Source organism: Salmo salar, chromosome ssa14 (genome assembly GCF_905237065.1).
Source record: "Salmo salar chromosome ssa14, Ssal_v3.1, whole genome shotgun sequence".
NCBI lineage: Eukaryota > Metazoa > Chordata > Actinopteri > Salmoniformes > Salmonidae > Salmo > Salmo salar.
The window spans coordinates 74,959,412-74,986,082 of record NC_059455.1 but is presented as its reverse complement, the minus strand read 5'-3'; the positions used below and the strand labels follow the sequence as shown (position 1 = coordinate 74,986,082).

Sequence of the window (26,671 nt, the reverse complement as noted above, 5' to 3'; positions counted from 1 at the left end):
AAATGTAACCAATTCACGTTAATAACTTTACGTCCAAATACAAAGTCACCGCTAGGGGGCCCTATAAGAAAAGGTTTTCCCATCCAAGTCTATGAATGGTCAAAGAAAATTCTACTTCCGGGATAAACAAGGGAACGCTGTTTTGTTGAATAACTGTCCTTATTTTAATGTGACTAAGTTGCCAAAACTGCACATCTACAGAGGTATTTGTTTTTTTTATCTGAATGTGTCATGCGACATTTGTCACGAAAGGACTTGCCTTACATAGTAGTGAACGCGACGCATAGCTTGAAACCTGAAAGTTGTGAGTTCGAGCCAGCAGTCACAGATTAGTCATACAATCAGCCACCGAGTTGTCTTTGAAGGAAGGTCAAGTAGCTAACCGTCATACATAGTTGGCTTGCGATCTTACTACATTTATTTGTTTTGCGTGTTTCTCTTGCCAGGAACTTCATGGCGAATCCTTCCCACGTATCAAGAGTTTTGTCTTTGTATAAGAGGATTCTACTGTTGCACCGGTTCCTGCCCATTGACTTGAGAGCGCTGGGAGACCAGTATGTCAAAGATGAATTCAGAAGGAACAAAACGGCGGCGCCCGAGGAGGTCACTGTCTTCATGAGTGAATGGGGGGTAAGTTGGCAACACTACAGAACTGCTTGTGCACGATCAATACATATACATGTGTAGCTAATAAATGAAATTGATAAGCACGTCCTTCTACTTATGGTCATGCTATTTCTTGCATTGAATAGAGGATATTTGAGGGGACAGGAGATTTAACTAATATCTTTGGTCACTTTTTTATAGAAGAACATGTGCCGTTTAATCCCTCGCCGCACGATGGCGGTGTTTACCATAATTCCAGAGCCTGGACAATATCTCTGCATCTCTGATTCAAGATTTTAGCACAGCACACAATGAAGATATGTTATCTATCATCAGTATTGTAGTACATGTAGCGTATCTATTAAGCTCACGTAGCCATTGAGCCCACTTCAATCTTTGTGTTCAACCAATTTATCTGGTTGTTATATCCATAACCGTTTTTATTTTAAGCCATTCAGATGTTTTATTATTAGGTTATTGACAGCTGTGTAAGTAACCACTAGTTACCAGTTTCAAAGCTGTAAAAAAACGTTGGTGTTGAGGTGACCCCCAGATAAACACATTTTTCACACATGTTTTGTATCTTCTCAGATAATTGATCATACTTCATGTACTATTAAAATGTTCATGCGCAGATATATGCACAGGATAGCACATTTCATTGGCATTAATTACTATTTATTAACCAATTGAAAATATTTTTCATGCTAAGTGTCGAGCCTGTATGTCACAGTCACACAATAGCAACATATTTTGGTTAACTATATCAAGATAATAGATTTCAGGCATTCACAGCTTACATTTTGAAATACATTTTGTCTTATTTTACTGTTAAATGAACCTTGCATTGTTATACATACATACCATTTTTGTCAGTTTGACATTTATCTCAGGTGAGCTTAAAGCAGTGGTCACCAACCTTTTCTGACTCAAGATCACTTTCTGAGTCAAAATGCAAGCCGAGATCTAGCGCTCACATGTATTGTTGTTCAGACCATTTAAAAACATTATACTGATGGTCAGTCACAGGGTCCACCTCTCAACGTCCCTCCGCTCTCCCTTTCCTCCACTGACACTGACCAAAAAGGGACGCCGTCTTCCAGCTGATGGCGAAACTCGAGTCGCCTCATGCACAAATTCATGATACACTTTTCTACTCCTTCATTACAGCTGCAGTGCTGGTTGTAGCAGGAGTGGAAGTAGGAAGAATGCACATTTTATGGCTTATAAAAGTGTTGAATAAAAGGTGTTGACAGTGCTGAGTAAGAACTTAAACATAAACTCACTTTTAAAAACAGAAGCTCTTTGCTCAGCTCGTTGACAGTCTCTCTCTAGTCGTGGTTTTAAATGTTTTGAAATCTCACAGTATCAACTTTGCAGTGAATTTCTTTTACGCCTGCTATGTTAATGCAGACACGGTAATCTGAGCCATCCAATTAGCCAGCGGTCGGCCTATAGTGCACTTGATTTGTACCTTCAGACACATGAAATCGCGATCGACCAGTTGGTGACCACTGGCTTAAAGGGTGCAGTAGCACAGAATGTAAACGACAATAAAGAAATGTTCAATATCATCAACACTAGCTTTGCATAATATTGTAGTCTATAGCAGCGGTCCCAAATCACCGGGCCGCGGACATTCGCTACCGGGCTGCACGGAAAGGATCAATATTATTATTATATCTTTTTTTATTGGTAAAATAATAATTATATACAATTATAGGCTATTTGTGCAGTAATTACATTAACTTGGTGTCTGTTGGTACCTGTTGGTCTGTTGGTCCCTTTCTCACCACTCTAATATCTCTGTCAGGCCCACAACAGTTTACAGACTTTGAACTTGAGTAATGCGTGCGCTGCGAGTTCATCAGTCTTCGTGAGTTGTGTTGTCTGACAACGTTGTACTAGCTAGCTACGTTACCTGACATGAATAAAAACAAACAAACGTCGCTGGAGAGCTTCTTCGGAAGGAGTATGGGAGATAAAAGGCCCAACGACGATGTTGATAATACAGAGACTGCAGAAAGAAAAAAGCCTCATTCTATAGAAAATCTGATGTCCTACCTAAAATATGGCTTTATTGTGACAGGTGACTCGCGTGCTCCAAGCCCCCTGTGCGTAGTATGTGGAGATAGGCTATCTAACGAGGCAATGAAGCCTGTATAAAATCTTTCTGATTGATCGGGGGTCAAATACTTATTTCCCTCATTAAAATGCAAATCAATTTATAACATTTTTGACATGCGTTTTTCTTAAGGATTTTTTTGTTCTTATTCTGTCTCCCACTGTTCCAATAAACCTACCATTAAAATTATAGACTTATCATTTCTTTGTCAGTGGGCAAACGTACAAAATCAGCAGGGGATCAAATACTTTTTTCCCTCACTGTACATACAACCTCAATTGGGCCGACCAACCAGTGCTCCCGCACATTGGCTAACCGGGCTATCTGCATTGTGTCCCGCCACCCACCACCCGCCAACCCCTCTTTACGCTACTGCTACTCTCTGTTCATCATATATGCATAGTCACTTTAACCATATCTACATGTACATACTACCTCAATCAGCCTGACTAACCTGTGTCTGTATGTTGCCTCACTACTGTTTTTACCGTCTTTTAACTGTTTTTTTTTTTTTTTTTTTATCTCCTACAAATCCAAAACAGAAAAACCTTATTTACGTAATTATTCAGACCCTTTGCTATGAGACTCGAATCCTGTGCGTCCTGTTTCTATTGATCACCCTTGTGATCTTTTTACAACTTGATTGGAGTCCACCTGTGGTAAATTCAAATGATTAGACATGATTTGGAAAGGCACACACCTGTCTATATAAGGTCCCACAGTTGACAGTGCATGTCAGAGTAAAAACCAAGCCATGAGGTTGAAGGAATTGTCAGAGAGCTCCGAGACAGGATTGTGTCGAGGCACAGATTTGGACAAGAGTACCAAAAAATGTCTGCAGTATTGAAGATCCCCAATAACGCAGTTTCCTCCATCATTCTTAAATGGAAGAAGTTTGGAACCACCAAGACTCTTCCGCGAGCTGGCTGCCCGGCCAAACTGAGCAATCGGGGGAGAAAGGCCTTGGTCAGGGAGGTGACCAAGAACCCGATGGTCACTCTGACAGAGATCCAGAGTTCCTCTGTGGAGATGGGCGATCCTTCCAGAAGGACAACCATCTCTGCAGCACTCCACCAATCAGGCCTTTAAGGTAGAGTGGCCAGATGGAAGCCACTCCTCAGTAAAAGGCACGCTTGGAGTTTGACAAAAGGCACCTAAAGCCTCTCAGACTATGAGAAACCAGAGTCTCTGGTCTGATGAAACCAAGATTAAACTCTTTGGCCTGAATGCCAAGCGTCACGTCTGGCGGGAACCTGGCTCCATCCCTACAGTAAAACATGGTGGCTGCAGCATCATGCTGTGGGGATGTTTTTCAGCGGCAGGGACTGGGAGACTAGTCAGGATTGAGGGAAAGATGAACAGAGTAAAGAACAGAGAGATCCTTGATGAAAACCTGCTCCAGAGCGCTCAGGAACTCAGACTGGGGTGAAGGTGCACCTTCCAACAGGACAACAACCCTAAGCACACAGCCAAGACAGCGTAGGAGTGGCTTTGGAAACAAGTCTCAATGTCCTTGAGTGGCCCAGCCAGAGCCCAGACTTGAACCCAATTGAACATCTCTGGAAAGACCTGAAAATAGCTGTGCAGCGACGCTCCCCATCCAGCCTGACAGAGCTTGAGAGGATCTGCAGAGGAGAATGGGAGATACTCCCCAAATACAGGTGTGCCAAGCTTGTAGCGTCATATCCAAGAAGACTCAAGGCTGTAATCGCTGCCAAAGGTGCTTCAACAAAGTACTGAGTTAAAGGGTCTGAATACTTATTTAAATGTGATATTTAAGTTAATCTTTAATGAAGAATTTGTAAACAGTTCTAAAAACCTATTTTTGCTTTGTCATTATGGGGTATGAGGGGAAAGAAAACGATTTAATCCATTTTAGAATAAGGCTGTAACTTAACAAAATGTGGAAAATGTCAAGGGTTTGAATACTTTCCAAATACACTGTACTTTGTATCTGTAACGGCTGTCTGAGGAAGAAGTGGACCAAAATGCGGCGGAGTTAGGGTTCGTCATATTTAATTACATGAACACTATGCAATTTACAAAAACAACAAAACTGACAGCCAACACAGTCCTGTCAGGTGCAACCACAATGACAAGCACAATTACCCACGAAACACAAAGGAAACGTAGGCAACTTATGTGTGACTCCCAATCAACCACAACCCTCTACAGCTGTGCCTGATTGGAAGTCACACGGCCAAAATCAATGAAACAATAAAACACACACACTCCCTTCTGCCACGTCCTGACCCAACTACACCCTCTACTGGTCAGGACGTGACAGTATCCCTCATATACGCAAGAGTTTCCATTATTTTGGCAGTTACCTTTACGTTGAAAAGTTTGGTCATACGCACATCCTTAAAAAACATAGGTGCTGGGCTAATAAAGAATACTAGTATAGAACAAGAAGGCCCTCACACTGTTAAAGCTCCTTTATTGACAACGTTTCCATGCCAAACAGATCTTCTTCTGGTCAAATTATTGCATCACAATACCAGGCAGCCATTAAGTGTACCGCTGAGTTTACCAGTCATTTTTTTTTATTTTACCTTTATTTAACTAGGCAAGTCAGTTAATAAGAACAAATTCTTATTTTCAATGATGGCCTAGGAACATTGGGTTAACTGCCTTGTTCAGGGGCAGAACGACAGATTTTTTTACCTTGTCAGCTCGGGGATTTGATCCTGCAACCTTTCGGTTACAAGTCTAATGCTCTAACCACTAGGCTACCTGGGTTCGAGGTTCCAAGCCCGTCCTTTCATTCTATTTAGGGTAGCAGGTAGCCTTGTAGTTAGAGCGTCGGGCCAGTAACTGAAAGGTTGCTGGATCGAATCCCCGAGCTGACAAGGTAAAAATCTGTTGTTCTGCCCCTGAACAAGGCAGTTAACCCAGTAGGCTGTCATTGTGAATAAGAATTTGTTCTTAACTGACTTTCCTAGTTAAATAAAGGTTCAATTTAAATAAAACATTTCTACATTTAAAAAATATAGATTACTGTAGCGCACATCCCCCCCCCCAGGCACAGCTGCTATGCAAGATGGGAAATGGGATTGGTATTTCTTTGTGCGATTACCATGCAGTGAAACAAAATAGCTACGGCAGCAATTTATTTTGCACATATTTTTTTGTCGCAAATGTCAGTAATATGGTCGCGCTGTAGAGCCCTGATGTAACCAATGCATTCAGATTCAGAATCCTCCTATCTCTCTCTTCCCCCTCTCTTTCTCTCTATTCATTCATTAAGGAGTGGGTGAACCACCGCTCCCTTCCTCCGTCCAAGCTGCCTCAGGGAAGTGCGGAAGGGCGGCAGGCAGAGACCAAAGAACAGACAAGGAGCGAGACTCCTAAATGTGATTACATACACACACACACACACACACACTCTCTTAGACACACCCACACATATACCCTCTTAGATACACACACATACACACACTCTTTCTCACACACACACACAGACTCCTAACCAGATTACAAGCACTGAGTGTTCAGTCTGATTCAGTTACATAGGACCCCGTGGAATAGAGCTGCTCCTAATAAATCGCCCTGTATCAAAACAGACAAGCTCTCACATGAGGGGGAGAGACGCCACAGAAGCAGGGACCAGGTCTGCTTAATACAGCCAGTATGTTAGGGACTCGGGAGAGAGAGAGTGGAGTGGGAATTACCTTTAGAGAGAGAGAGAGAGAGAGAGATTCGCAGCCGACCATGCGTTTGAGTTGTCTAGAGTCAGAGGGAGGTTTTGACCAACCAAAGCTACCCTAGCAAGACTAGGGACTACTTTACCCATATTGCTTTGGAGCAAATCCAGTCGTGTAGTTTAGACTAAATAGGTTTACGGAAGAGATGCATTAAAAAAGTACACAGATTGTCTGTTGTTCAAAACTTACTCTGAGAAAGTAGAATAGATTGGATATCAGCTTTATACTGAATTTGTTGTTATCAATGGACAAATAAAGTTGTACTGTAACCTTGAGAAAGTCATTTCTACATCACAGTCAACAGGTTTCCAAAAAAGTTTTAATATAAATGTGACATTGAAATGTCTGTCCTGGGTCTCCACGACAACCCCAAAATGATTTTACTAGTGACTCCAGCACACGACTGCTCTCCTCTGTCTCCAAGAAAATTTGACCCCTTGGCCAACACTCAAAATAATTCCATTATGCATAAGACAGGAGAAAGCCTTTTAGACAAATGGCCTGTTATTTCTTAAATTGAACCGCTTCCAGAACCTTACAATGTCTTTATGAATGGCTCGATGTGAGGTCCTAAGATTTGTTCCAACTCCAGACAGGGATTTGTATTTCATTTTTCTGAATAAAAACAGATGTTTTCTCCTTGTTGTTGATTGGTAAATGATTGGTAAATGGTCTTGACACAGATTTAACATGTCCAAGACACACTATGTTGTCTTGGACACGGTCCAGCAGAGATCACACTAGCTTGATGGACATCATCTGTCCCAGTAGCATAGCAAGGAGGATACCAGGGGAAAGGAATCACTGAAAAGGATTGGTTGACTGTTCTTTTACCTGTATTTGCCACTCCAACGGTTACAGTGATCAACCCCTTATATTGATCAGATTGTTCTGCACAAATGTGATCACTATGCGGAGTGCACTCACTGCACTGTATTAGTTAAGTGGTTTGGTCCTCTTTATGTAGTAATGTGTGCTTTGAGAGCTGCAAGAGGGTACTCTGAAGGGTTGACATTTTAGACATAAAAATTGATTCCCGTCCCCCATATTTCTTATAGTCATTATCAGCCCTAGACTCTTGCCTTTCCTGATATTGTACAATGTACAGTCGTGGCCAAAAGTTTTGAGAATGACACAAATATTATTTTCCACAAAGTTTGATGCTTCAGTGTCTTTAGATATTTTTGTCAGATGTTACTATGGAATACTGAAGTATAATTACAAGCATTTCATAAGTGTCAAAGGCTTCTATTGACAATTACATGCAGTTGATGCAAAGAGTCAATATTGCAGTGTTGATCCTTCTTTTTCAAGACCTCTGCAATCTGCCCTGGGATGCTGTCAATTAACTTCTGGGCCACATCCTGACTGATGGCAGCCCCTTCTTGTATAATCAATGTTTGGAGTTTGTCAGAATTTGTGGGGTTTTGTTTGTCTACCCAACTCTTGAGGATTGACCACAAGTTCTCAATGGGATTAAGGTCTGGGGAGTTTCCTGGCCATGGACCCAAAATATAGATGTTTTGTTTTCCGAGCCACTTAGTTATCACTTTTGCCTTATGGCAAGGTGCTCCATCATGCTGGAAAAGGCATTGTTCATCACCAAACTGTTCCTGGATGGTTGGGAGAAGTTGCTCTCGTGGATGTGTTGGTACCATTCTTTATTCATTGCTGTGTTCTTAGGCAAAATTGTGAGTGAGCCTGCTACCTTAGCTGAGAAGCAACCCCACACATGAATGGTCTCAGGATGCTTTACTGTTGGCATGACACAGGACTGATGGTGGGCGCTCACCTTGTCTTGTCCAGACAAGCTTTTTTCCGGATGCCCCAAACAATCGGAAAGGGGATTCATCAGAGAAAAATACTTTACAACAGTCCTCAGCAGTCCAATCCCTGTACCTTTTGCAGAATATCAGTCTGTCCGTGATGTTTTTCCTGGAGAGAAGTGGCTTCTTTGCTGCCCTTCTTGACACCAGGCCATCCTCCAAAGTCTTTGCCTCATTGTGCGTGCAGATGCACTCACACCTGCCTGCTGCCATTCCTGAGCAAGCTCTGTGCTGGTGGTGCCCCGGTCCCGCAGCGGAATCAAATCAAATGTATTTATATAGCCCTTCTTACATCATCTGATATCTCAAAGTGCTGTACAGAAACCCAGCCTAAAACCCCAAACAGCAAGCAATGCAGGTGTAGCAGCACGGTGGCTAGGAAAAACTCCCTAGAAAGGCCAAAACCTAGGAAGAAACCTAGAGAGGAACCAGGCTATGAGGGGTGGCCAGTCCTCTTCTGGCTGTGCCGGGTGGAGATTATAACAGCACATGGCCAAGATGTTCAAATGTTCATAAATGACCAGCATAGTCAAATAATAATAATCATAGTAGTTGTCGAGGGTGCAACAAGTCAGCAACTCAAGAGTAAGTGTCAGTTGGCTTTTTCATAGCCGATCTTTGAGAGTATCTCTACCTGCTCCTGCTGTCTCTAGAGAGTTGAAAACAGCAGGTCTGAATCAACTTTAGGAGACGGTCCTGGTGCTTGCTGGACTTTCTTGGGCACCCTGAAGCCTTCTTCACAACAATTGAACCGCTCTCCTTGAAGTTCTTGATGCCGATAAATGGTTGCTTTAGGTGCAATTTTACTGGCAGCAAATCCTTGCCTGTGAAGCCCTTTTTGTGCAAAGCAATGATGACGGCATGTGTTTCCTTGCAGGTAACCATGTTTGACAGAGGAAGAACATTGATTCCAATGCACCACCCTCCTTTTGAAGCTTCCAGTCTGTTGTTTGAACTCAATCAGCATGACAGAGTGATCTCCAGCCTTGTCCTCGTCAACACTCACACCTGTGTTAACGAGAGAATCACTGACATGATGTCAGCTGGTCCTTTTGTGGCAGGGCTGAAATGCAGTGGAAATGTTTTTGGGGGATTCAGTTAATTTGCATGGCAAAGAGGGACTTTGTAATTAATTGCAATTCATCTGATCACTCTTCATAACATTCTGGAGTATATGCAAATTGCCATCATACAAACTGACGCAGCAGACTTTGTGAAAATTAATATTTGTGTCGCGGCCAAAAGTTTGGAGAATGACTGTAGTGTGACAGACTGGCATGTTGGAGGACATCATTGAGTTGCCAAAGTATTTGCTGCTAGCCCTGAACAGTTCTGAACCACACGCCTCTGCAAATACCACTGTATATTGCTTATTTGACACGGCAATCTCTATGTATGACCTGCGCTCCAATTCTGACCAGGTCTGACTGGCTGCGTTGCAGGTTAGGTGTGGGCTATGACCTCTATTAACCCTTAAAATGACCTCATCACCTGCCAGTGACCCCTGTAGTGTCTGTATCAAATCCCATGATACTGTCAGTCCAGGAATTCAGAGATAAGAATCAGAGAATACTCCTTTATTACCAATCAACCTTACGTGGTGCTATTGAATAGATACGTGGTGCTATTGAATAGATACGTGGTGCTATTGAATAGATACGTGGTGCTATTGAATAGATACGTGGTGCTATTGAATAGATACGTGGTGCTATTGAATAGATACGTGGTGCTATTGAATAGATACGTGCTGTAGAATGGCTTGATTCATGCATATCATATTTTCCCCAGTGAGGGTGGTAAAGCAGGCCAATGATGTTTCTCTATAGACTCAAGGGATATGGGCTTTCCATATTGATGTGATATAGGCCATGTATGAATATCTTACATTTACGTCATTTAGCAGATGCTCTTATCCAGAGCGACTTACAAATTGGTGCATTCACCTTATGATATCCAGTGGAACAACCACTTTACAATAGTACATCTATATATTTTTATGGGGGGGGGGGGGTTTAGAAGGATTACTATATCCTATCCCAGGTATTCCTTAAAGAGGTGGGGTTTCAGGTGTCTACGGAAGGTGGTGATTGACTCCGCTGTCCTGGCGTCGTGAGGGAGCTTGTTCCACCATTTGGGTGCCAGGGCAGCGAACAGTTTTGACTGGGCTGAGCGGGAACTGTGCTTCCGCAGAGGTAGGGGGGCCAGCAGGCCAGAGGTGGATGAACACAGTGCCCTTGTTTGGGTGTAGGGCCTGATCAGAGCCTGAAGGTACGGAGGTGCCGTTCCCCTCACAGCTCCGTAGGCAAGCACCATGGTCTTGTAGCAGATGAGAGCTTCAACTGGAAGCCAGTGGAGTGTGCGGAGGAGCGGGGTGACGTGAGAGAACTTGGGAAGGTTGAACACCAGATGGGCTGCGGCGTTCTGGATGAGTTGTAGGGGTTTAATGGCACAGGCAGGGAGCCCCGCCAACAGTCAGTTGCAGTAATCCAGACGGGAGATGACAAGTGCCTGGATTAGGACCTGCGCCGCTTCCTGTGTGAGGCAGGGTCGTACTCTGCGGATGTTGTATAGCATGAACCTACAGGATCGGGTCAACGCCTTGATGTTAGCGGAGAACGACAGGGTGTTGTCCAGGGTCACGCCGAGGCTCTTAGCACTCTGGGAGGAGGACACAATGGAGTTGTCCACCGTGATGGCGAGATCATGGAAAGGGCAGCTCCGTCTTGCCGAGGTTCAGCTTGAGGTGGTGATCCGTCATCCACACTGATATGTCTGCCAGACATGCAGAGATGCGATTCGCCACCTGGTTATCAGAAGGGGGAAAGGAGAAGATGAATTGTGTGTCGTCTGCGTAGCAATGATAGGAGAGACCATGTGAGGATATGACAGAGCCAAGTGACTTGGTGTATAGCGAGAATAGGAGAGGGCCTAGAACTGAGCCCTGGGGGACACCAGTGGTGAGAGCACGTGGTGCGGAGACGGATTCACGCCACGCCACCTGGTAGGAGCGACCCGTCAGGTAGGACGCAATCCAAGAGTGAGCCGCGCCGGAGATACCCAACTCGGAGAGGGTGGAGAGGAGGATCTGATGGTTCACAGTATCAAAGGCAGCAGATAGGTCTAGAAGGATGAGAGCAGAGGAGAGAGAGTTAGCTTTAGCAGTGCGGAGAGCCTCCATGACACAGAGAAGAGCAGTCTCAGTTGAATGACCAGCCTTGAAACCTGACTGATTTGGATCAAGAAGGTCATTCTAAGAGGGATAGCAGGAGAGCTGGCCAAGGACGGCACGTTCAAGAGTTTTGGAGAGAAAAGAAAGAAGGGATGCTGGTCTGTAGTTGTTGACATCGGAGGGATTGAGTGTAGGTTTTTTGAGAAGGGGTGCAACTCTCGTTCTCTTGAAGACGGAAGGGACGTAGCCAGTGGTCAAGGATGAGTTGATAAGCGAGGTGAGGTAAGGGAGAAGGTCTCCGGAAATGGTCTGGAGAAGAGAGGAGGGGATAGGGTCAAGCGGGCAGGTTGTTGGGCGGCCGGCCGTCACAAGACGCAAGATTTCATCTGGAGAGAGAGGGGAGAAAGAGGTCAAAGCATAGGGTAGGGCAATGTGAGCAGGACCAGCGGTGTCGTTTGACTTAACTTCTCTAGGGCCGGTGGGACGAAATCGTCCCACCTACGTAACAGCCAGTGGAATCCTGTGGCGCATTATTGAAATACCTTAGAAATGCTATTACTTCAATTTCTCAAACATATGACTATTTTACAGCATTTTAAAGACAAGACTCTCGTTAATCTAACCACACTGTCCGATTTCAAAAAGGCTTTACAACGAAAGCAAAACATTAGATTATGTCAGCAGAGTACCCAGCCAGAAATAATCAGACACCCATTTTTCAAGCTAGCATATAATGTCACAAAAACCCAGAAGACAGCTAAATGCAGCACTAACCTTTGATGATCTTCATCAGATGACAACCCTAGGACATCATGTTATACAATACATGCATGTTTTGTTCAATCAAGTTCATATTTATATCAAAAACCTGCTTTTACATTAGCATGTGACGTTCAGAACTAGCATACCCCCCGCAAACTTCTGGTGAATTTACTAAATTACTCACGATAAACGTTCACAAAAAGCATAACAATTATTTTAAGAATTATAGATACAGAACTCCTCTATGCACTCGATATGTCCGATTGTAAAATAGCTTTTCGGTGAAAGCACATTTTGCAATATTCTGAGTAGATAGCCCGGCATCACAGGGCTAGCTATTTAGACACCCAGCAAGTTTAGCACTCACCAAAGTCAGATTTACTATAAGAAAAATGTTATTACCTTTGCTGTTCTTCATCAGAATGCACTCCCAGGACTTCTACTTCAATAACAAATGTTGGTTTGGTCCCAAATAATCCATTGTTATATCCAAATAGCGGCGTTTTGTTCGTGCATTCAAGACACTATCCGAAAGGGTAAAGAAGGGTGACGAGCCTGGCGCATTTCGTGACAAAAAAATTGTAAATATTCCATTACCGTACTTCGAAGCATGTCAACCGCTGTTTAAAATCAATTTTTATGCCATTTTCCTCGTAAAAAAGCGATAATATTCCGACCGGGAATCTGCATTTAGGTAAACAGACGAAAGAAAATAAAGCATGGGGTCGACTCGGGCACGCGCCTAAGCCCATTGTCCTCTGATCGGCCACTTGCCAAAAGCGATAATGTGTTTCAGCCTGGGGCTGCCTCGATATCATTCAGCTTTTTCCCGGGCTCTGAGAGCCTATGGGAGCCGTAGGAAGTGTCACGTTACAGCAAAGATCCTCAGTCTTCAATAAAAAGAGCCAAGATGAACAACAACTTGTCAGACAGGCCACTTCCTATAAGGAATCTTCTCAGGTTTTTGCCTGCCATATGAGTTCTGTTATACTCACAGACACCATTCAAACAGTTTTAGAAACTTTAGGGTGTTTTCTATCCAAAGCCAATAATTATATGCATATTCTAGTTACTGGGCAGGAGTAGTAACCAGATTAAATCGGGTAGGTTTTTTTATCCGGCCGTGTCAAACATACATGTTTTATCTGACCAAATGATAACAGATGAGCATTTTATTTTATTTGTATTTTATTTTATTTTTTGAAGCTCATATTTCGAAATTCCATGTTTTCAAAATGGTTGACGAAGTTATCCGCAGAGAGGGAGGGGGAGGGGGGGGAGGATTCAGGAGGGAGGAGAAGGTGGCAAAGAGCTTCCTAGGGTTAGAGGCAGATGCTCGGAAGTTAGTGGTAGAAAGTGGCTTTAGCAGCAGAAACAGAGGAGGAAAATGTAGAGAGGAGGGAGTGAGAAGATGCCAGGTCCGCAGGAGGCTAGTTTTCCTCCATTTCCGCTCGGCTGCCCGGAGCCCTGTTCTGTGACCTCGCAATGAGTCGTCAAGCCACGGAGCAGGAGGGGAGGACCGAGCCGGTCGGGAGGATAGGGGACATAGAGAGTCAAAGGATGCAGAAAGGGAGGAGAGGAGGGTTGAGGAGGCAGAATCAGGAGATTGGTTGGAGAAGGATTGAGCAGAGGGAAGAGATGATAGGATGGAAGAGGAGAGAGTAGCAGGAGAGAGAGAGCGAAGGTTGCGACGGCGCAATACCATCTGAATAGGGGCAGAGTGAGTAGTGTTGGAGGAGAGCGAGAGGGAAAAGGATACAAGGTAGTGATCGGAGACTTGGAGGGGAGTTGCAGTGAGATTAGTAGAAGAACAGCATCTAGTGAAGATGAGGTCAAGCGTATTGCCTGCCTTGTGAGTAGGGGGGGACGGTGAGAGGGTGAGGTCAAAAGAGGAGAGGAGTGGAAAGAAGGAGGCAGAGAGAAATGAGTCAAAGGTAGACGTAGGGAGGTTAAAGTCACCCAGAACTGTGAGGGGTGAGCCATCCTCAGGAAAGGAACTTATCAAGGCGTCAAGCTCATTGATGAACTCTCCAAGGGATCCTGGAGGGTGATAAATGGTAAGGATGTTAAGCTTGAATGGGCTAGTGATTGTGACAGCATGGAATTCAAATGAGGAGATAGACAGATGGGTCAGGGGAGAAAGAGAGAATGTCCACTTGGGAGAGATGAGGATTCCAGTGCCACCATCTGTTGTGTTTCCTTAATCATTTTCATTAATTCAGTGGAATTGGCTACTGAAAATCCTCTGTCGGCATAGGTTTGCCAGACGAATGGATTCGCTGGAGGGGAATGGAATGGTTACTTCTTTGATATGTCTAAAGCAGTGGTTCTCTGTGTGTACCTGGCCTATCCACACAGGGTACTTGGGAAGACATAAGCCGGTTGATCCTTTGCACATCAGGGGGTACTTTGAGCATGTGATTAGGGGTACAGTAATCAGAAATAGGACTGTTACGGTGACTGTATTACCGCCACACCGGCAGTCATGAGTCATGCCAGCAGTAAAATTCCATATGACCGTTGAGTCTGCTTTCATGCACTCTGGACATGTCTTGGTAGTACCCAACTCGCTAACGATCATCAGGTCCTAATGGCCTGGTACTCGGGGCTCTATTGTCCTCCATCAGGTCCTAACGGCCTGGTACTCAGGGCTCTATTGTGCCTCCATCAGGTCCTAACGGCCTGGTACTCAGGGCTCTATTGTGCCTCCATCAGGTCCTAATGTTTCACAAATGAAGCACTGGTTAGCTGCAGGAACAAGGTTGGAGGGCCCACGGCATACATAGTTTGGGCGGAATATCATCTGTCACGCAGCGAGAGCATGCTCCTCAAACAGGAATATCACCTGTCACGCAGCGAGAGCATGCTCCACGAACAGGAATATCACCTGTCACGCAGCGAGAGCATGCTCCTCAAACAGGAATATCACCTGTCACGCAGCGAGAGAATGCTCCTCAAACAGGAATATCACCTGTCACGCAGCGAGAGCATGCTCCTCAAACAGGAATATCACCTGTCACGCAGCGAGAGCATGCTCCTCAAACAGGAATATCACCTGTCACGCAGCGAGAGCACCACCTCAAACAGGAATATCACCTGTCACGCAGCGAGAGCATGCTCCTCAAACAGGAATATCACCTGTCACGCAGCGAGAGCATGCTCCTCAAACAGGAATATCACCTGTCACGCAGCGAGAGCATGCTCCTCAAACAGGAATATCACCTGTCACGCAGCGAGAGAATGCTCCTCAAACAGGAATATCACCTGTCACGCAGCGAGAGAATGCTCCTCAAACAGGAATATCACCTGTCACGCAGCGAGAGAATGCTCCTCAAACAGGAATGTCACCTGTCACGCAGCGAGAGCATGCTCCTCAAACAGGAATGTCACCTGTCACGCAGCGAGAGCATGCTCCTCAAACAGGAATGTCACCTGTCACGCAGCGAGAGCATGCTCCTCAAACAGGAATATCACCTGTCACGCAGCGAGAGCATGCTCCTCAAACAGGAATATCACCTGTCACGCAGCGAGAGCATGCTCCTCAAACAGGAATATCACCTGTCACGCAGCGAGAGCACCACCTCAAACAGGAATATCACCTGTCACGCAGCGAGAGCACCACCTCAAACAGGAATATCACCTGTCACGCAGCGAGAGCACCACCTCAAACAGGAATATCACCTGTCACGCAGCGAGAGCACCACCTCAAACAGTGGTAATGTGTGGAGTGAAATGAGTGTTATATTTATTTCTCAGCTGCTCATATTAAGCACATGCTCCATTATAAAACTGAAGTAGGCTACAGAACGAACCGGTGGGAGAGCAGGCGCCTCCATTCACTATTCTATTGAAGTAGGCTACAGAACGGACCGGTGGGAGAGCACGCGCCTCCATTCACTATTCTATTGAAGTAGGCTACAGAACGGACCGGTGGGAGAGCACGCGCCTCCATTCACTATTCTATTGAAGTAGACTACAGAACGGACCGGTGGGAGAGCACGCGCCTCCATTCACTATTCTATTGAAGTAGGCTACAGAACGGACCGGTGGGAGAGCACGCGCCTCCATTCACTATTCTATTGAAGTAGGCTACAGAACGGACCGGTGGAAGCACGCGCCTCCATTCACTATTCTATTAATAGGCTACAGAACGGACCGGTGGGAGCACGCGCCTCCATTCACTATTCTATTGAAGTAGACTACAGAACGGACCGGTGGGAGAGCACGCGCCTCCATTCACTATTCTATTAAGTAGACCAGCGGACGGTGGGAGAGCACGCGCCCCATTCCTATTCTATTGAAGTAGACTACAGAACGGACCGGTGGGAGAGCACGCGCCTCCATTCACTATTCTATTGAAGTAGACTACAGAACGGACCGGTGGGAGAGCACGCGCCTCCATTCACTATTCTATTGAAGTAGGCTACAGAACGGACCGGTGGGAGAGCACTCGCCTCCATTCACTATTCTATTGCATGCAGATATGTCTTTTTCCCCCTGCTCCTGCTCATTTGATAATGGGCCATTCTAAATCGAAAGACATTTTACGTATTAGTAAATAGGAGATTAAATTGAGAATAGTCTGATGGGTGAAAATATGATCGATCACTTGATCAATAGTCTCTAGTCGCATCATGCAGCCCATATATCTTTTGATTTCTAAGACATTCTAAGGTTTGTATCATTCACAACTAAAGTAGCATAATAACTTTAAATCTAGCATATAGGACCTGTTTCTAGCATATAGGACCTGTTTCTAGCATATAGGACCTGTTTCTAGCATATAGGACCTGTTTCTAGCATATAGGACCTGTTTCTAGCATATAGGACCTGTTTCTAGAGTATAAGACCTGTTTCAAATCACTTTTACACTCAACATAGCCACATCATATGCGCAGTCGCTCCGTAATGGGATAAATATCCTTTCTATTTTATTCAGCTAAGTTCAATAATATTCTTCTTACTATAAAATCATATAATATAAAATAATGCCACGGAACATATAAGCATATCTTGTCTGCTAACTGAACAAGCCTACAGTCTACGGCATGGCACATAGCCAGATAACATACAGTAGGCCAGATAACATACAGTAGGCCAGATAACATACAGTAGGCCAGATAACATACAGTAGGCCAGATAACATACAGTAAGCCAGATAACATACAGTAGGCCAGATAACATACAGTAGGCCAGATAACATACAGTAGGCCAACTCATATTCTGTTCTTCTGAAATGCATTTTCTTCATATCATAATGTTTCTTTAGACCTGACTAAAATAAATAATGGATTTATTGTGATGGTGTATATTAAATTGATTTATTAGACTTTATAAATTGTAGATGTTCAAAAAGCACGCATCAGTGGCTTGTATGCATGGAAGCCTGGAGATGCTAAACATTTATGTTAATTAATGGTCAATTACCGTGAGACCGGCAGTCTTTTACATGACAGTAACTGGCTGACAAAATGTCATGACTGCCAGAGCCCTAAATAAAATGCATAAAAACACTGTCATGACACATGTATTTATAGTTGTTGTGACATATATGTATATTGCATTATTTTATGGCTGGTTTTGACACCTACATAAGACTTTCAAAACCTACCACACAAGGCAAAACATTCCATTACACCATCACCTACTGTCAACATTATGTTTATGTTATATAACATTTGAATAAATGTGGGTTTTGACACTCTTATGTAGGTGTCATAACCAGGCATAAAACGCTATATATGTCACAACAGGTGTAAATATATAGGTCATGACAGTGTTACGACCATATTGTGACAAGTTTTATGTCGGCTGTTAAGACATGGTTATGACCATGTCATAACGTGTTATGACAGGTGTCAAGTAAAGTGTTAATGATCCTTTTATTTATCTTTTCTGTGTAGGACTACCAGGACAGTCTAAATGTTCCTTCTCTGTCTCTGTGCTAGAACTACCAGGACAGTCTAAATGTTCCTTCTCTGTCTCTGCTCTAGAACTACCAGGACAGTCTAAATGTTCCTTCTCTGTCTCTGCTCTAGAACTACCAGGACAGTCTAAATGTTCCTTCTCTGTCTCTGCTGCTAGAACTACCAGGACAGTCTAAATGTTCCTTCTCTGTCTCTGCTCTAGAACTACCGTGACAGTCTAAATGTTCCTTCTCTGTCTCTGTGCTAGAACTACCAGGACAGTCTAAATGTTCCTTCTCTGTCTCTGCTCCAGAACTACCGTGACAGTCTAAATGTTCCTTCTCTGTCTCTGCTCTAGAACTACCATGACAGTCTAAATGTTCCTTCTCTGTCTCTGTGCTAGAACTACCAGGACAGTCTAAATGTTCCTTCTCTGTCTCTGTGCTAGAACTACCAGGACAGTCTAAATGTTCCTTCTCTGTCTCTGCTGTAGAACTACCAGGACAGTCTAAATGTTCCTTCTCTGTCTCTGCTCTAGAACTACCAGGACAGTCTAAATGTTCATTCTCTGTCTCTGCTCTAGAACTACCAGGACAGTCTAAATGTTCATTCTCTGTCTCTGCTCTAGAACTACCAGGACAGTCTAAATGTTCCTTCTCTGTCTCTGCTCTAGAACTACCAGGACAGTCTAAATGTTCCTTCTCTGTCTCTGCTCTAGAACTACCAGGACAGTCTAAATGTTCCTTCTCTGTCTCTGCTCTAGAACTACCAGGACAGTCTAAATGTTCCTTCTCTGTCTCTGCTGTAGAACTACCAGGACAGTCTAAATGTTCCTTCTCTGTCTCTGCTCTAGAACTACCAGGACAGTCTAAATGTTCCTTCTCTGTCTCTGCTCCAGAACTACCAGGACAGTCTAAATGTTCCTTCTCTGTCTCTGTGCTAGAACTACCAGGACAGTCTAAATGTTCCTTCTCTGTCTCTGCTCTAGAACTACCAGGACAGTCTAAATGTTCCTTCTCTGTCTCTGTGCTAGAACTACCGTGACACCTTGCAGACCCAGGTGTTGGAGTCTGCAAGGGACCGTGTGAAGAAGGTGGAGTTTGGAGCAGAGCTGTCAGAGGGGGATCTCAAACTGTTCCAGGACGAGCAGGTGGGACAGCTGTATGAGCTGATGCTGGAGTCCACCAAGCCCAACAGACAGTTCGACATCCAGGAGGAAGGATTCAAGAAGTGAAGGAGTAGACAGGATGCTCCCATACTGAACAGAGAGGGAGGTGGTGCATCTCAATAGTTTAAAGTGTCTCTTTCCTTGTCTCCTCTCCTTCATATACACATTTTTTATTTTTTTTCACTGAACCTGTATTTTTACATGACAGGTTAGTCTCATTTAGTCACTTATTCAAGAGAGACGTTTCATTTCACACAGTGGACACCCCACAGATATGTCCAATTCATCGGTGCAGATGAAGAAAGGCGGCGAGGGAGGAAGACACTTTAGACCAGGGGTCGGCAACAGGTGAGCCGCGGGGCAAAACCGTACCGCAAGTGATTTTGTTTGGCCTGCCAAAAAGACTAGCATCGCCAGGAATTCAGCCCAAAAAATAAATTCTGGAAAATTTGTTCCCAAGTATTCCCAGAAATGTAGAGCGAGACGTGATGGTGTCTCAATGTAATCAAGGTATGGAATTATTGTTATTTTCAAATAGTCTGGTTTTGGGCTTGCTTTTGGTCAATTTGCAGTGTGCAAATGCCAGAAATTGACCTGCGGTTGAATCTAGTTGCCCCCCTGCTTTAGACTATTGCACTGTAGCCAGGGAGAAGAGTAAGGGATGTGTGACTTAGGCTTGCTGCAAAATCTGAGGTACTCTGACTGGTACACCTCAGAAGAAACTAACTGTACTCAAGCCCCGAATGAAATGGATGCTTTTAGGAAATGTTGTAATTATATTAAAGTACTGTCTGTGAAATAAAAATACCACTGCGTGCTCAGTATCTCTGTGTTCATTTCCTTTCTTTCTCTCGTTGTGTTTGTGAGGACAACGGAGGCTCCTGTGGAGGACCTGAAACTGTCACTACACTGTCACACTGCTGCGTCACAACTAGCACCCTATTCACTAAATAGTGCACTACTTTTGACCAGGACCCATGGGCAGTATTTAGGGAATAGGGTGCCATTTTGGACCCTTGCACTGTCAGTAATTAGCTTCATGGGAAGCTTCTCGCAGGAGCGTACTCATGTCTCAATATAGAGGCGAAACAGAGAGAGCAAAGAGAGAAGATGCATCTTTCCTCCAAAGATGCGAAGAATTTAAAAAAAAGTATTGAATCAATAACGCCACCTTTGTTCAGTCCCCCTGCATAATCTATTCCGTTGTCAGGGAATCGTGTTTGTGTCTCTCTTTGTGTCTGTCTTTGTGTTTGCGTTTCATTGTCAGTCATGTGGAAATATGAACATGTCCGTTCGCGTAGCAGCGAACGCTGTGAACCAAGATTAAGGGAGTGAAGGCAATGTGACAGAAGTCATTGTGCATCAACACATGTCATATTGCTCAAAAGCTCACATTTTTTATTCTACAATGAAGAGCAATTTGTATGGCGTTGCACTTCGCAAATATTTTGGGATAAAGAAATAGACATTGCATCAGGCAGACAGAATGGCACATTGCAAAATTAATGGGGATTATCAACAAGGTGGACAGAGCCTGCTTTTACCTAATGGGTCATTTTTTTATTTTACCTTTATTTAACTAGGCAAGTCAGTTAAAAACAAATTCTTATTTTCAATGACGGCCTAGGAACAGTGGTTAACTGTAGAGGTCGACCGATTAATCGGAATGGCCGATTAATTAGGGCCGATTTCAAGTTTTCATAACAATCGGTAATCGGCATTTTTGGACACCGATCATGGCCAATTACATTGCACTCCACGAGGAGACTGCGGGGCAGGCTCACTACCTGTTATGCGAGTGCAGCAAGGAGCCAAGGTAAGGTGCTTGCTAGCATTAAACTTATCTTATAAAAAACAATCAATTTTAACATAATCACTAGTTAGCTACACATGGTTGATGCTATTACTAGTTTATCTAGCTTGTCCTGCCTTGCATATAATCGATGCGGTGCCTGTTAATTTATCATTGAATCAAAGCCGACTTCGCCAAACGGATGATTTAACAAGCGCATTTGCGAAAAAAGCACTGTCGTGGCACCAATGTGTACCTAACCATAAACATCAACGCCTTTCTTAAAATCAATACACAAGTATATACACTGCTCACAAAAATAAAGGGAACACTTCAACAACACAATGTAACTCCAAGTCAATCACACTTCTGTGAAATCAAACTGTCCACTTAGAAGCAACACTGATTGACAATAAATTTCACATGCTGTTGTGCAAATGGAATAGACAACAGGTGGAAATTATAGGCAATTAGCAAGACACCCCCAATAAAGGAGTGGTTCGGCAGGTGGTGACCACAGACCAGTTCTTATGCTTCCTGGCTGATGTTTTGGTCACTTTTGAATGCTGGCGGTGCTTTCACTCTAGTGGTAGCATGAGACGGAGTCTACAACCCACACAAGTGGCTCAGGTAGTGCAGCTCATTCAGGATGGCACATCAATGTGAGCTGTGGCAAGAAGGTTTGCTGTGTCTGTCAGCGTAGTGTCCAGAGCATGGAGGCGCTACCAGGAGACAGGCCAGTACATCAGGAGACGTGGAGGAGGCCGTAGGAGGGCAACAACCCAGCAGCAGGACCGCTACCTCCACCTTTGTGCAAGGAGGAGCAGGAGGAGCACTGCCAGAGCCCTGCAAAATGACCTCCAGCAGGCCACAAATGTGCATGTGTCTGCTCAAACGGTCAGAAACAGACTCCATGAGGGTGGTATGAGGGCCCGACGTCCACAGGTGGGGGTTGTGCTTACAGCGCAACACCGTGCAGGACGTTTGGCATTTGCCAGAGAACACCAAGATTGGCAAATTCGCCACTGGCGCCCTGTGCTCTTCACAGATGAAGCAGGTTCACACTGAGCACATGTGACAGCCATGACAGAGTCTGGAGACGCCATGGAGAACGTTCTGCTGCCTGCAACATCCTCCAGCATGACCGGTTTGGCGGTGGGTCAGTCATGGTGTGGGGTGGCATTTCTTTGTGGGGCCGCACAGCCCTCCATGTGCTCGCCAGAGGTAGCCTGACTGCCATTAGGTACCGAGATGAGATACTCAGACCCCTTGTGAGACCATATGCTGGTGCGGTTGGCCCTGGGTTCCACCTAATGCTAGACCTCATGTGGCTGGAGTGTGTCAGCAGTTCCTGCAAGAGGAAGGCATTAATGCTATGGACTGGCCTGCCCGTTCCCCAGACCTGAATCCAATTGAGCACATCTGGGACATCATGTCTCGCTCCATCCACCAATGCCACGTTGCACCACAGACTGTCCAGGAGTTGGCGGATGCTTTAGTCCAGGTCTGGGAGGAGATCCCTCAGGAGACCATCCGCCACCTCATCAGGAGCATGCCCAGGCGTTGTAGGGAGGTCATACAGGCACGTGGAGGCCACACACACTACTGAGCCTCATTTTGACTTGTTTTAAGGACATTACATCAAAGTTGGATCAGCCTGTAGTGTGGTTTTCCACTTTAATTTTGAGTGTGACTCCAAATCCAGACCTCCATGGGTTGATAAATTGGATTTCCATTGATTATTTTTGTGTGATTTTGTTGTCAGCACATTCAACTATGTAAAGAAAAAAGTATTTAATAAGATTATTTCATTCATTCAGATCTAGGATGTTATTTTAGTGTTTCCTTTATTTTTTTGAGCAGTATATTTTTAAACCTGAATATTTAGTTAATATTGCCTGCTAACATGAATTTCTTTAACTAGGGAAATTGTGTCACTTCTCTTGCGTTCTGTGCAACAGAGTCAGGGTATATGCAGCAGTTTGGGCCGCCTGGCTCGTTGCGAACTGTGTGAAGACTTTCTTCCTAACAAAGACAGCCAACTTCGCCAAACGGGGGATGATTTAACAAAAGCGCATTTGCGAAAAAAGCACAATCGTTGCACGAATGTACCTAACCATAAACATCAATGCCTTTCTTAAAATCAATACACAGAAGTATATATTTTTAAACCTACGTATTTAGTTAAAAGAAATTCATGTTAGCAGGCAATATTAAACTAGGGAAATTGTGTAACTTCATTGCACGCAGAGTCGGTATATGCAACAGTTTGGGCCGCCTGGCTCGTTGTGAACTAATTTGCCAGAATTTTACGTAATTATGACATAATATTGAAGGTTGTGCAATGTAACAGCAGTATTTAGACTTATGGATGCCACCTGTTAGATAAAATACGGAACGGTTCCGTATTTCACTGAAAGAATAAATGTTTTGTTTTCGAAATGATAGTTTCTGTATTTGACCATATTAATGACCTAAGGCTCGTATTTCTGTGTGTTATTAAATTATAATGAAGTCTATGATTTGATAGAGCAGTCTGACTGAGCAGTGGTAGACAGCAGCAGGCTCGTAAGCATTCATTCAAACAGCACTTTACTGCGTTTGCCAGCAGCTCTTCGCAATGCTTCAAGCATTGCGCTGTTTATGACTTCAAGCCTATCAACTCCCGATATTAGGCTGGCAATACTAAAGTACCTATTAGAACATCCAATAGTCAAAGGTATATGAAATACAAATGGTATAGAGAGAAATAGTCCTATGATAATTACAACCTAAAACTTCTTAACTGGGAATATTGAAGACTCATGTTAAAAGGAACCACCAGCTTTCATATGTTCTCATGTTCTAAGCAAGGAACTTAAACGTTAGCTTTTTTACATGGCACATATTGCACTTTTACTTTCTTCTCCAACACTTTGTTTTTGCATTATTTAAACCAAATTGAACGTTTCATTATTTATTTGAGACTAAATAGATTTTTATTGATGTATTATATTAAGTTAAAATAAGTGTTCATTGTTCATTCAGTATTGTTGTAATTGTCATTATTACAAATATATATATATATATATATAATATATATATATATATAAATATATATATATATATATATATATATATATAAATATATATATAAATATATATAAATATATATATATATATATATAAATATATATATAAATATATATATATATTTATATTTATATATATTTATATTTATTTATATATATTTATATATATATATATATTTATATATATATTTATATATATATATTTATATTTATATATATATATATATATTTATATATATATATTTATATATATATTTATATATATATATATTTTTATATATATATATAAAAAAAAAAATATATATATATATATAGAGATTTTTTACCTTGTCAGTTCGGGGATTCGATCTTGCAACCTTTCAGTTATTGGTCCAACGCTCTAACCACTAGGCTACCTGTCGCCCATTCATGTATTGCTTGATCATATCGCAATAGCACTGAGGCTGTAGTACCCTCTGGTGTCAGTCTGGGACCTGAGGTATATTCTTCATATCAATGTATTTTGTTGCTGAAAGATTCTGTTTCATGATCATATCTACAATATTCCATCCGATGTTCCATTCTGTTTTTCCTTTTGTCTGTTGCCTGGTCAGACGTTTTATACTTGGTTTTCACAACCCAGTATTATGTACTCAATCTTACACATTGACGGACCACTGGTCTGTAGTGTATGGCTGTACTGTCACTCACACACACACACACACACACACACACACACACACACACACACACACACCTGAAACTGAAAATGTTCCCTCATTGCATCATTGCATAAATTGGTTAGTTTTTTGCACCTTACGCTCACACAGTGGGAGATAGGTGTCAAAACCTCTAAGATCACACACCCTGCTCAGGAAACGCAAACAATGTTATGCAGACACAGCATGCTAGCAGAAGTCTATGGGGTAACACTAGTTAGCATTTGCTCATGAAACTACCTCTAATTCCCTTCATAATGGACACAGAGACATAAATGGTATCCACGAATTCATCTGACTCTGGGGAAGTAGATAAAGGGCCTTTTTGCCAAAACCCTGAAGTATCCCTTTAAAAGCAGCACTCTTTACTTCAGCAAGATTCACACACAGAGGGAGCAGCGGATAGATCCATACTGAACCATGTCACCTGGCTCTGAGTGGTTCCGACAAGCCAGAAAAAAAGTGTGTATCCAGGGGATTAGGGGGCGAGAGGAGCGATGTAGCGTGTAATCTCTCTGCCTCTGTCTGTGAACACTGGGAAAGGAGAAAAGGAGTGATCAACCAGGGTCGTGTTTGGAAACTTTTCAGACGCGCTGCTGCTGCTTACCCTGTAGAGCGAGGGGAGAAGATCTTCAACAAAGTGACAAAAATCAATGGCCCCTGTACAGCTTTATTTGCTGTCTTTATGTTAGCTGAATGGAGGAATATTCCCTTTAGCCACACCTGCCCCTCTTACTGATCAATGTCAGTCTATGTGGTAATACTGAACTCTTAATGAGACCAGTAGATACACAAACAAACAAGAATGCTCCTGCATCATGATCACATAGTTTAGAGGCATATGTTGTTCTATACCGTGATTGTTACGTTCCCCAGTTTCTGTGTTGTTGTGGGTTTGTATGTGTGTGTATTTCAGGAAATGGCTTCCTGGATTCCCAAAGCAGCTGATTGGTCAGCCCCATCGCTGATTGGAGTAATGACCCCTCCCTCTCATCAGAGGATACAGCTGTCTGCAATTACCCACTCCTTCTCCAGGAGCACTTTTTATGTCCTGTGTTGGTTGTTGTGGCGGTCAGTAAAAGTTTTGTTGATGTTATTTTGTAGCCACTCCTTCAGGGGTATGTGTATGCCAATAGGACTTAGTGTTTTTGGTTGATGAAATTTTTCACTTAAAAGTATTCGTTATTATTCTGTTTCATTTGTTCCCAGGGGGGGAAGGGGAATGCACCTTGGGAGTGTTTAGGCAAGAGGCCTACGGGCATACATAACCCATAGTATTTAATCTGTCTAATCTCTTCCTCTGTTGTCCTTCCCCGCACCTATGATCACATACTTTTTTACTCCACAGGGAGTTGAGATGTAGCGGGGTGTTGCGTTCCCTCCAAGAGGAGTGCGTAACATAATGGGGGCTCATCCGGGATCATTAAACCCACCGGACCCTGCTGCTCTGAGCTCTCTGTGATTGGTGATTGAGGCGTGGTGGTAAGGTTGTGAGTTTGGATAACTTGTTTAGGTTACGTGTGTTCGGTTGCTGGTGTTGCGTAAAGTAGACCTTTGCACCATAGCTGACCATTATGGACTCTCTCATTATGAAATCCCTAAAGGCTGAGCTTTTGGTGCTAGTCAGGGAGGGTTTAGTGAGAATTTATTTTCTCGTTGAAAGATGAGGGAGGCTTCAGGAGAGGAGACGGGTTGACCTTCCGATGCCAAGTTTGAGGACGGCACGGAGGAAGGGGTTGCTCGTACCCCCTTTACATTGCCCCAATTTGACCTTTTCTCTTCTGCTTCGGGTTGTTCAGACGGGACCGCCAGGCTAAAGGTGAGGCTGGCCCGTTTGGAAA

At 43.5% G+C, this 26,671-nt stretch overlaps 1 protein-coding gene across 2 annotated transcripts; it reads left to right on the top strand.

Moving 5' to 3' along the window:
- Positions 1-65: 65 nt before the first annotated feature.
- sdhaf3 (succinate dehydrogenase complex assembly factor 3) lies at positions 66-20,093 on the top strand. Of its 2 annotated transcripts, XM_014142445.2 has the most exons (3): positions 66-203; positions 447-630; positions 19,135-20,093. In XM_014142445.2, the coding sequence occupies exons 2-3, from the start codon at positions 454-456 to the stop codon at positions 19,333-19,335; spliced, it is 378 nt and encodes a 125-aa protein (XP_013997920.1). In that variant the 5' UTR covers positions 66-203; positions 447-453; the 3' UTR covers positions 19,336-20,093. The 2 variants fall into 2 exon arrangements, with proteins under 2 accessions (XP_013997920.1, XP_013997921.1); XM_014142446.2 differs by having other exon boundaries at positions 100-630.
- Positions 20,094-26,671: the final 6,578 nt, after the last annotated feature.

Bases quoted from the DNA above. Each gene is read 5' to 3' on its own strand.
- sdhaf3 (XM_014142445.2), top strand. From the start codon at position 454: ATGGCGAATCCTTCCCACGTATCAAGAGTTTTGTCTTTGTATAAGAGG. The intron at 631-19,134 runs GTAAGTTGGCAA...TCTCTGTGCTAG, and splicing joins TCTTCATGAGTGAATGGGGG to AACTACCGTGACACCTTGCA.